At 41.8% G+C, this 12,053-nt stretch overlaps 1 protein-coding gene across 1 annotated transcript in view; it reads left to right on the plus strand.

Annotated features, from left to right (window-relative positions):
* Positions 1 to 11,340, plus strand: part of LOC306972082 (class I histocompatibility antigen, F10 alpha chain-like) — a 47,033-nt gene extending 35,693 nt beyond the window's left edge. Inside the window, exon 5 of the mRNA XM_079568542.1 lies at positions 11,183 to 11,340. Coding sequence (XP_079424668.1) covers positions 11,183 to 11,307 — 125 coding nt within the window. The 3' untranslated portion in view covers positions 11,308 to 11,340. The remainder of the gene's footprint in view (positions 1 to 11,182) is intronic.
* The last annotated feature ends 713 nt before the right edge of the window (positions 11,341 to 12,053 follow it).

Consider the following 12,053-nt stretch of genomic DNA (forward strand, 5'->3'; position numbering starts at 1 on the left):
GGTGTGTGATAAGTGCCACAGTATAACTAGCTTTGGCTGCAACAGACCTGTGTAGCAAGTTCTACTGTCGTGAAATCATGATGAGGGTAATTACTCTCTCTCATCATGATATCGAATCAATTCAAATACTGTAAAAATGGTTGAAAACAACCTTTTATTCACGGACAACTTACAATAATCACTCACTCACAATAATTGTTTAAAGCTAAATCAAAAACAGAATGGGACATTGTTTTCTGAAAAAATGTAATAAAGCTGAAGAAATAACCTGTTACACATGTTTTGGGTTACAACTGAACTTGTTTTTTCCATTAGCTGAATATAAGGAAACAAGTTTCACTATATGAGAGCATGCCATTCCTCAGATCAAAGCTAAAACCTCAAAAATTGGGTCAGAGTTTTAAATGAAGTTGGACTTGACTGGAGACAGGCGCTGGAAGAGAGTCCCTTTACTTTTTTAAGTTTAAATAACTGGCTGTGTGCACGTTGTACTGCATACTGACTGGATTATTGTCTGAAAACCTCTGGAAGTTGTGGCTGTTGAGGCAACTCTGGTGCATTCTAAAGTCAAAGTAAGTCATTACAAATCACAGAGTCTTAAGTCCCGTTTCCACTGGGAGTCCCTACTCAGCCCAACGCCTGGTCAACCCGGTTTGGCGAGCTTTTCCAGCGCGAAGGCCAGGGTCAAACCGGTCTGACCAGGTATAAGTTTCAGGACCGGCCTCTGACTGTGGCCAAAGCTTGCTGAATCAACGTGGCGTGAACAGACTGCTGGCTGCTGATAGGCAAACAGGAGAGTGAACAGCCCTCACTAGAAGACACAACAAATGCGGGTGCGTGTGGTGGAAACACCAGCGTGTGCTGGGTAGAGTAGATACGTGCACGTAGATCGTGGGGTGCACGGTCGAGTCGTGCTATGTGGAATAGTGGCTCTACTGTCCAGGCTAAGACCAATCAGGACTGACCAGGTACAATTATGGAACCTTGCTCAGGCCATGGTCAAAGTGCTGAACTGATACTAATGTGATGTGAAGAGACTGAGGCTCTGATTGGCCAGAGGAGAGAGGACTGCTCTCACTGAAACAGGCAGGTCATACAGGATTTAATATTTCACATCATAGGCCCATGACCGCTGTTCTAACAGGAGACTTTGCCGATGATAGGGTTTAGCCGCTGTTAGCTCAACTTTAACTGGTGCTAGTATACCATCTGTACGTAGTTTAGTTCATCTGTTAGCTGCTTGTTACTGATAGTATTTGCCTTGGCTTCTGGATAATTCCATAAACCCCACCAAAAGGCAGTATTTGTCCATCACGGCTTCCAAAACTTTTCATCCTTTCATTCTGTTTTTCCTTCAGTAATGTGTATTCCAGTGTGTGCATCTGTGGGAGCCCTGCCCACAACGTCTGCGTCTGTTTGCAGTGGAAATGCAACATGTGAAAAACCGTGCCGTGTCGAGGACTGTGGCCAAACAGTATTTGGTAAAAAGAATCGTACTATGTGGCAAAGGGCATTTTTGTCCAGTTACATGAGACCAAGCGCCTGCGCACAGCCTCCCGCAGACTTGAAACTACCTCCTCCAGAGTTTTCAGTTGTTATTATGTGCATTGATGTAAAAGATACGCTATTGCATAGCGGTGGAAACAGCCCTCTACAGCAGCTCTTAAATCACACAGTAAGGTGCAGAGTGAGAATTAAATGTGCAAAACCATTTTCAGTGAAAAGAAACATAAAACATAAACATAACATGTTCACCTCAAACAGTATAGGATACAAGTCATACAAAATCTTACATGCCCTGCCTTTAATTGTCATCATTAAAAGGTAAATAAATCTGTTGTTCACAGTGACTCAAATTCTGATGAGTTTCCAAACATTTTCAACTGAAGTTCCACAGTTCCCAGAGTTTGTGATTAATGGAGTGATGAATGGACTTCCAGTTTATTACTACGACAGTAAAACCAGGAGATCAGTGCCCAAACAGGAGTGGATGAACAGAGTGACACAAGAGGACCCACACTTCTGGGAGAGGAACACTGAGATGGATATGGATAATGAGCAGCTGCAAAGAGGCAACATTGAAGCTATAAGAGAGGCATTCAACCTGACTGAAGGTTAGTGAGTAGACACACACACACACACACGCACACACAGTTATAAGAAATGTACTGTACGTGCGGTGTTTGCTGCACATGTGGTCCTTTCTCAATGAAAAGTAATTTTTTTCCCCCCATCCAATTTACTCAAATAATGTGTCTTATGACCTGACTGTCTGGAAAGCATGGCTGATTGTGTAATGTGTGGGCAAAGCACTTCTATAAAAGGAGGGAGCACTTGAGGACACAAATCTTCTATGCAATTTCACACAGCTTCTTGGAGATGTAGGAGATATTTGCCAAAGTCCTTGATGAGTTAATGTAGGCCATGTCTGCAAAATTTGGTATGAAATTTTGGTTTCTGTGTCAGGACTCCATAGTCTGCAGTGGAGGCTTGGTTGTGAATGGGACAATGAGAGCGACGAGGCCAAAGGATATTCTCAATACGCGTTTGATGGAGAAGACTTCATTTCATTGGACTGGGACACACAGACATGGGTCATTGCTAAACCAGAGGCCTTTGCATTTAAAAAGAAATGGGAGCGGATTGGAGAAGGCGTTCGTCATAAAAACCAACTGATCCACTTCTGTGTTGTGTGGCTGAAGAAGATTGTGCGATATGGGGAGAAAATGCTGACAAGGAAAGGTAAAATAGTTTTTATTAACAAAACATATTTTTGTGTTTTAAAGTCAGTTGTTCAAGTTTTTCTTTCTTAAAAAAACCTGGTCTGCAACTGCTTGTTGTGTGCAGAGCTCCCTCTAGTGTGGTTCCTGCAGAAGTCCTCCTCGTCCCCGGTCACCTGCCTCGCCACAGGCTTCTACCCCGACAGAGCCATGCTGTTCTGGGCTAAAGACGGAGAGGAGCTGCTGGAGGACGTGGGAGAGATCCTGCCCAACCACGACGGGACCTTCCAGAGCAGCGTGTCCCTGGACCTGTCCTCTGTCCCGACTGAAGACTGGGGCAGGTACAGCTGTGTGTTCCAGCTGTCCGGAGTCAAAGACGACCTCATCACCAAACTGGACCCCGGACTGATCCGCTCCAACGGTGAGACGGGACTGACCTCTGTCTGTGTTAGATTCTGAAGTCGGAGGAGCAGGTGATGGGACGCACGACAAATAAATCTGATTAGTTTGATACAAATATGTGGGAGAAGTGGATTACTGTGGATCCCAGACTCTTCTGCTTTTGAAAGGAACAGAGTTGATGATCAGGCTAATAATAATAATAGTTTTGTTTCACAGAGAAAAAGCTGAACTCCTCCATCATCATCGTGGCTGTTCTGTCGGCTCTGGGTTTGGTCGTTGCTGCTGCTGTTGGAATCGTCTTGTACAGAAGATTCCACAACAATAACGTCTTATAAAAGGTCAGAAAACAGTGATGTAGTAACAGAGAGGTGCTGTCAGCTCATGTAGAGGAAGAGCAAAGAGGAGACGTATGGATGTAGTGAAAGAGGAAATAAGAAAATATAAAGTCAAAATGTAGTAATTGTTTCTTTTGTTTTCACAGATTTGTTGTTCTGGATGAAGCAGCTCTTCTGTTTTACTCCTTTTACTGAGCAGATTCTATCGGGGGATAATTGTGGCGTTTGTTTTATTGATCCTGACATGGATTACTCTGTAATAATCTTCATGAATGGCATTTTATGAAGATGAACCAGCTTTTTTATTGAGTGATTTGTAACAAAATGGCCTTTACTTTTGTGGTCGATTGTCATATTTTTATTTCCCGTTGTTCAGGCCACAGACAATGTGGTGACAATGCAAGATTGGGCTTTGACCCTAATCTTGGACAAAGACAAACATAGGCCTGGTTTGCCTATGCCCAATACTCACAGAACTTAACATGACTGCACATGAGAGGCTCATTTGAACTCACCCAAAACCTCAGCTTCTGTCCTTTCCAGAGCCGTGGGAAGATATTTTAGTTAGGGGGTGCTGAGGGACAAAATTTACCCCCAAAATACTTTTTCAGTGCATAAATCCTATTTATTAACCTCTTAACTCCCAGTTCTCCAGTTCAGCTTTACCCAAATCCTGTAGGCCAGTGTAACACCTCATTTGAAAGCTAAGATCTACAAAACTAAATTGATCTTTTTCCTCACATCATCAGATTTTTTTCATGTTAAATGGTAAATGGTCTCAACTTATATAGCGCTTTTCCACCTACATTAGGCACTCACAGCGCTTTACAGCAAGGATCCACTCACCCATTCATACACCAATGTACGCAGACACTGGTGGTTCATCACTTTTGTTGTTGGGCAGTCGTCTCATTTTTGTCAAATTTTCGTGACTTTTTTGTCCCTTTTTCGTCAAATTATCCGCATTTTTTTGTCAAATTCTTATCACTTTTTTGTCCTTTTTTCCGCAATTTTTCGTCAAATTTTTCTTACTTTTTTGTCAATTTTTTGTCCATTTTTGTCATTTTTTGTACATTTTTTGTCACTTTTTCGTCAATGTTTTCTCACTTTTTTCACATTTCCATCCTTGTTTTCGTCTCAATTTTGTTGCTATTTTCACACCTTTTTTCCAGAAGCTTTTGGACTGGGGTAAAGCTGGAGAAAATGTGCTCGGTTCAGGTGGAAGTTAAGGGGTTAATATTGCCTGCAGTTCACAAACTATCCACCAGGGGGTGCTGCAGCGCCCTCAGCACCCTGGGTTCCCACGGCCTTGGTCCTTTCCGTTCCAAAGTTATGAGCTAAAGTTGTCGATGTTGTAGATTCAGGAGACGTGGAGCTTTAAGTGCAGTTTTTCATCCTCTCCATCAACAGTCGCCCTTGTTGGCCGCCTGCTTTGCCTATGCCCAGGGCCCTGCTGTTGTGTAAATAGTTTGGTTTGAAAAAGTTGAATTAATTTTATTGTTTGTACCATTTTTTTCTTGATCTTGTTTGGAAAATGTCAAATGCAGAAGCTGTAACAGATTATTGACTGTTTTGTTTTTCCGTGAGGTTGTGTCTTATTTATTGATCAAAATGTCAGTGACACAAACAGTAACAACAGTAACAATAACAGCAGCTTTGTGGGATGTGAATCTTTTGGGACTTTTCTGAGTAAATAAAGGTTGAATAAACAAATGAATTGTGTTTTATTTTGAAACTGCATCCCATTACAGATAAAAGGATCCACCAGAATCTCTATAAAGTTTAAGTTGATCGTGGAAAGAACTAAGAGACTCAGTTTGATCAGTTGAACCATTGTTTAATGATTGTTCCTGGACTCGACTGCAGTAACGTCAACACTTCCATTTCCCAACAATGACCAGACGACGCTTGGACCTTTCCACTGTACATTTATTTCCAAAAGGCTGCAGATGCATTTGCAAATTCTACTGTACAGAAAACATCCAAAATGTCCATAGTTATAGATACAATAAACCAAAAAGCTGCCCTGGCGTTTCCAAACAGAGGTTCAGCACTAGAAAAGCTCTGCAGCCGATTCAATATGATCATCTGAAATACTTTTAGTTTGAGACTCTATGAAGTTTATTTCAGTGTATTGTGGAGTTTGCATGTTCTCCCTCTGTGAGTCTCAAAATAAACTGTTTTGGTTTTCACTTTGACAGGAACAGGTTCATTGACTGTTACACAGGACATGACATGGATCTAATCCTGCCAGAGCTTATTATGTCTTTATTTATTCTTTTTTTAAAGGAGCCTGTAGTCTCTGCTTCAGTAACAACAGTGACACAGAGAGGACCTGCTCACTCCACCCACATGCTATTTTTAAACTGATCATTAGGAATGACCAGTTATTCATGTTCATCAGTGTCACAAAAGCACAAGGTCGACAAACACGACACCTTTTAAATAAAATGATGCAAACTGACAATGGGACTGACCTTTACCCTTTGAAAAGCGTGCACATAAATAAAGCTTTGTACCACGATTAATGGAAGGAAAGGGAGAGAGTTCAGCTTCCTGACAAAAGTGTGACCCAGGCTTAAATCAGAGCCCAACTGCATGACTTAACAAACTCTTTACAACCCCATTTTTATTTAGTGCTCTGACAAGTTTTTGTACATATTTTTCATCACCACACCCACATGACAATGTCCTGAATTCTGATTGGTTCAATTGGGGGAAAGCCTGAACTTTAAAACAGAAAGTATTTTTAATACAAAGCCTCCAAACACTCTTCTTCGTCTCTGCAAAGAGTTTTGCAGCTAAATTCATCATGAAGATTTGCATTGTGGTCATTCTCATGGGGATAAATGGAGTTACATCAGGTGAGTACATGTCGACTTTAATTTGTTACAGTAAAATGTAAGCCTAATGTTAAAAATATGGCAAATGTCATCACTGTCATGTTTTCAGTGAACATGAAGTGAGCAGCTTTTCAAGCAGCTTTTTTGTTTTGCTACATCAATGTAAAAAAAACACACACACACTTAGAAATGAAAGTATTCTGAGTAATCTTATATGCTACATTCACAGTCAGATTAAGGTGTGTGATGTGAGCCTTATTATAATTATCTTGGTTTGTCACAGCCCTAGCAAGTTCAACCAGGTATGAAATAATTTCTGATGAAAAAAGCTCAAATCTTTTCACTAACTGACAAAATGACCCTGTGGCATGATACTTGTTTAAGCTCAACCATAAACAGAATAGGGCATGAGTTGATTGTTGTGTAAATAGCCTATATTGTTAAAGGTAAAGTCTGTAGGATGTGTTCCTAGTGGTTTAAATAAGGTACTACAGCTGGAGGAAGCATAAACATATGTGCATGTTTTGTGTTACAACTGACCTTGGGTTGCCTTTAGTTGCATATGAGAACACATGCTCAAGTTTGACAGTACATGGACATACTATTGCTAATTTGAAAGCTCATACTGAGCTAACTAAGGCTGGGATTGTGGAATTTGAAGAGAGTCCGAACTTTCAAAACTGGTTTTCACTAAAGGATCTGGCACTCCATTCAGTAAAGTTCCGATTGTAAGAAAATATTCAATTTGCAAAACCAGAATCAGTAAAACAAATCATTCACTGAAACATGTTCGCTATCTGAGAATGCAAGTTGGTTATGTAATAATCTTACATACTTTACCTTTAATTGTCATAAACCTGTTGTTCACAGTGACTCACACTCTGGCGAGTTTACGAACATCTGCTTCACCCCAAATCCCAAACTTTCCAGAGTTTATCCTTGTCCTTGAGGTGGATGAGCTTGTGGTATATTATTACGACAGTGAAATCAAGAGAGCAGTGCCCAAACAAGAGTGGATGAACAGAGCGACTGAAGACGACCCACACTTCTGGGAGAGGTGCTCTCAGCTGGATCTGGGTGATGAAGAACAACTTAAAGGACACAATGAAGCTATAAGAGAGGTATTCAACCTGACAGAAGGTTAGTCTTTTTCTCCCTTTTCTACTGATTTGTTGTCTTAATCTTGCTGGACTTAACAGCGACATTTGATGATTTTGACTTTTGTCTCGTCTTAGTCAGTGCTTTGGTACATGAGGTACAGCACCGAAGTGGCTTGAATTGTACCTGACACATATAGTTTTTCTGTAATGTCGGCCGCCTGTCCTCCTCTGTTGTTTCTTTGTTCTGTGGCATGCACCAAGGCTCCATCCTGGGTTCTCTGTTGTTTTCACTCTACATATACAACCTGCAAAAATGATCTGCAAATGTATCTTCCTGTGTTCCCAAACAAACGTGGTGCCAACTCCCTGTACAAGAAGGGCCAACGTCGCCTCCACCTTCTGAGGAGACTGAGGTCGTTCGGAGTGAGCAGGCCTCTGCTCATGACTTTTTATGACTCTGTGGTTGTCTCTGCTCTCCACTACGCTGCCGTGTGCTGGGCCCCGAGCAGCACAGAGCGGGACAAGAACAGACTGAACAAGCTGGTCAGGAGGGCCAGCTCCGTCCTGGGCTGCCCCCTGGACTCTGTGGAGGAGGTGAGGGACAGGAGGGTGTTAGCCAAAGCTCACCTCCATCATGGACAACACCTCCCACCCACTGCACGGGACTGTAGAAGAGCTGAGCAGCTCTCTCAGTGGCAGACTGAGACACCCTCAGTGCAGGACGGAGCGCTACCGCAAAGCCTTCATCCCCACTGCTGTCAGACTGTACAATAAGACTGTAAAGTAACATGTGCAATAATCTCTGTATCAGCTGCACTTTATTAACTCTTCTTCTTGAACGCCGACTGTAACAAGTGAATTTCTCCTTTGTGAGATCAATAAAGGTTTATCTTATCTTATCTTATCTTATCTTTTCAAACCCAAACCGACTCTATTGCAAACCTTAGAGTCAGAGTCCAAGTCGTCACTCTACTGTCTGCAGTTGGAACAGGACGCCGCCGCCCCCATTCACCAACACATCACCCTGTTGCTTTTTTCCCTTCGCTGACTTTCTGTTTCTTCTTTTAATCAATTTTGGTTTGTTTTTCAAAATCAATGGCTTTGCCCCCCATAGGCTTACCTGTCTGAACTTTTGCGTGTTTGGAACCAAACCAAGGACTTAAGGTCCACACGCTAGCTCTTGCTGGAAGTCCCCAGAGCCAGCTCCAAGCACTGGGGTGATCTGGTCTTCTTAGTCACAGGCCCCAGTCTCTGGAATTAGCTGTCCCCTGAAATGCGCACCCTCATGAGGTTTGACCTTTTAGCATTTTTGTATTGGATTGACTCTATTTTATTGTTCTCTGATGTAGATTTTCATGGAAAGCACTTGGTCACCCTGTATCGTAAAAGGGCTTATTATTATATAAAAGTAGTGATAAAAAATCTTTCCTTCTGTAATCTTGAAATTGCTTTGTAAAAGAGTCCACCGAGTCAGCAGTATGTACAGTATGTACCGGCACACGTCATTCCAACTCAGCAATATTCTGGGGAACCTCACAAGTGGAGGAGTTCAAGTATCTCGGTATCTTGTTCAAGAGTGAGGGACGGATGGAGTGTGAGATCGATAGATGGATCAGTGTGGTCTCTGTATCGGACTGTTGTGGTGAAGAGGGAGCTGAGTCAGGGGGCTGGATTTACCCTCAACTATGGTCATGAGATCTGGGTAATGACCGAAAGATCGTGAATACAAGCGGCCGCAATGAGTTTCCTTCGCAGGGTGGCTGGGCGAACTCTGTGAGATCGGATGAGGGGATCAGTTTCCCGGGAGGAGCTCGGAGTAGAGTCGCTGCTCCTTCACATCGAAAGGAGCCGGCTGAGGTGGCTAGGGCATCTGTTCCGGATGCCTCCTTGTCGCCTTCCTCGGGAGGTGTTCCAGGCTTGTCCTATTGGGAGGAGGCTTTGTGGAAGGCCCAGGACACGGATCGAGAAGTCTGGGCATCTCTGCTCAGACTGCAGCCTCCACGACCCGGCCCCGGATAAAGCAGAAGGAAATGGATGGATGGACCTCACAAGGCCACAACAGAAAAATTAGGGGGAAAAATGTATTTATATATAATATTATTTATATTTAATCACAGTCGAGGGTGGTCAGAAAACAGCACATGGACTTGTTTACAAAAATATAGAAGTGAACTAGAATGTTTAAGTGAAATTAAAACAAAAGTTCTGATTCTGACGTTTCTGTGTCAGGACTCCGTATTATGCAGTGGTCGGTTGGTTGTGAATGGGACGATGAGACCGACGAGAGCAGTGGATTCTCACTGTACGCGTTTGACGGAGAAGATTTCATTTCGATGGACTGGGACACAGCGACATTTGCCCCTGCTAAACCAGAGGCCATTGTCTTTAAAGAGAAATGGGAGAGGATTGGAGAAGGTGTTCGCTTCAAAAACCAACTGACTCACATCTGTATTGTGTGGTTGAAGAAGATTGTGCGATATGGAGAGAAAACTCTGAGAAGGAAAGGTAAAAGAGTTTATCAAAGAAAAACTTATTTTCTTATGTTGTAATAATAATAATAATAATAATAATAATAATAATAATAATAATAATAATAATAATAATAATAATAATAATAATAATAATAATAATAATAATAATAATAATAATAATAATAATAGCAATTATTGAAAACTTTCCCAAAGATCTGACCCCAAAGTGTTCAGTAACATCCTGTTCATGTGTTCTGTGCTCAGAGCTCCCTCTAGTGTGGTTCCTGCAGAAGTCCTCCTCGTCCCCGGTCACCTGCCTCGCCACAGGCTTCTACCCCGACAGAGCCATGCTGTTCTGGGCTAAAGACGGAGAGGAGCTGGAGGAGGACGTGGGAGAGATCCTGCCCAACCACGACGGGACCTTCCAGAGCAGCGTGTCCCTGGACCTGTCCTCTGTCTTGACTGAAGACTGGGGCAGGTACAGCTGTGTGTTCCAGCTGTCCGGAGTCAAAGACGACCTCATCACCAAACTGGACCTCAGACTGATCCGCTCCAACGGTGAGACGGGACTGACTTACAGAACACAGAATGTGTTTGGGTCCTGTAACTTTTACTGACAAAATCTACACTGCAAAAAGTCAATATCAAGCATTGGCTTAAATGACTTGAATTGAGGAAATGTTTCTTGTTTTGAGCGGTTTTCACTCATTTAGACACTTTTCCTGATCGGACCAAGTTTACTTTGCTTCTTTGAGGACATTTCAGTTCTAGGGTAAATCTCGCTTGAAATAAGAAAGTAAAATTGCCAATGAGACAAGACCAATTTTCTTACCCCATTGGCAAAGAAAATGACCTGAAATAAGGACGAAATGTATCGAAACAAGTCAGAAACATCTCAGAACAAGTGAAATAATCTAGGACAAATGCCTAACAACTTCTTAACTAGTCAAAACAACAAAAAATTTGATTATTATGCTCAAATTGAGATGTTTATACTAGTCTAGTTAATTACTTTTTGCAGTGTACACCTCAAACATCTAAATTGTTCTTATTTTGTGATCAACAACAATAGACAAACTTCATTGATCCAAAATCGAATGTTAAGTCATTTTAGAGACTGAAAGAGCTCATGAACATGACGTCTGAACAGGGCCAATAACAGAGTGTTGTCATTTCCAAACATCTAAAGATTAAACTGATAGATATAGTTATTTGTTTCAAAGTTTGGCCTTAAATAGATTTATAGGAAGCTACGTTTTGTCACTTCACTCTTTGTCACTAAATGTTATTCTTATGTTTTGATTTTTGCAGAGAAGAAGCTCACGCCCGTCATCGTCGCTGTGTCGGTCTCTTTGGTCGTTGCTGTAGTTGTCGTCGTCGTCGTCGCTGGAGTCGTTTTGTACCGAAAATGTAAAAATAATAATAACGTCTTGTAAAATGTAATAGGATCAGTCAGGAAGTAGACAGAGAATATGAAGCCATTATTCCTGCGTGTGTGAATAGCGTTTTTTCTAAAAATGTGGACAGAAGATGAAAAATGATTAAAATACGCAGATGATCTGGCGCTCACTGGTCTCCTGCCTCCAAACAACCCTCAGTTTGAGCTTCTGAACTCTAGGGGCCGATACAGAGTTCCTAAAAAGGCTGTTCTGTAATATTTTTTCGGTTTTATTTTTCTACGTTTCTTTTTCCTATGTGTTTTTCTACTGGGCATGTTTGTATTGTCCTCGCCTTGTGTTTTTATGTGTCGGTGAGTCAAAGATGAACTTCTACCTCGATAGACAATCAAAATCTAATCTCATCTAAAGCAGGTGCCCTGGTCTGTGGAGGATATTTCTGCAATATTTGTATCTTGACGTAAAACTTACAAATATTTAACAGTTCATATATGTAATGTTTTTTTTCCTCCTCCATCTATGAGCTTCTACTTCTTACGTCGAGTCACTAAATCATGATATTTGGTTTTGTCGATGTAAACGTTGGTGTTTGGTGCAAAGTTTACATCGTGTTGAAGCATTTATTGTGCTTCTTCAGCTCTGAATGAAAGTGGAAAGTTGTCAGTTTGATCCATAGCTGTCACCAAAGCAAACTGTGTCCTCGGGCAAGACACTTTCCCGCCTCGTCCGTGAATAAATGAGTGCGACGTTCAAATCATTGTCTCCTGTTATTATTATCGATCGAT

The sequence above is a fragment of the Gobius niger genome (genome assembly GCF_951799975.1).
Source record: "Gobius niger genome assembly, chromosome: 1".
NCBI lineage: Eukaryota > Metazoa > Chordata > Actinopteri > Gobiiformes > Gobiidae > Gobius > Gobius niger.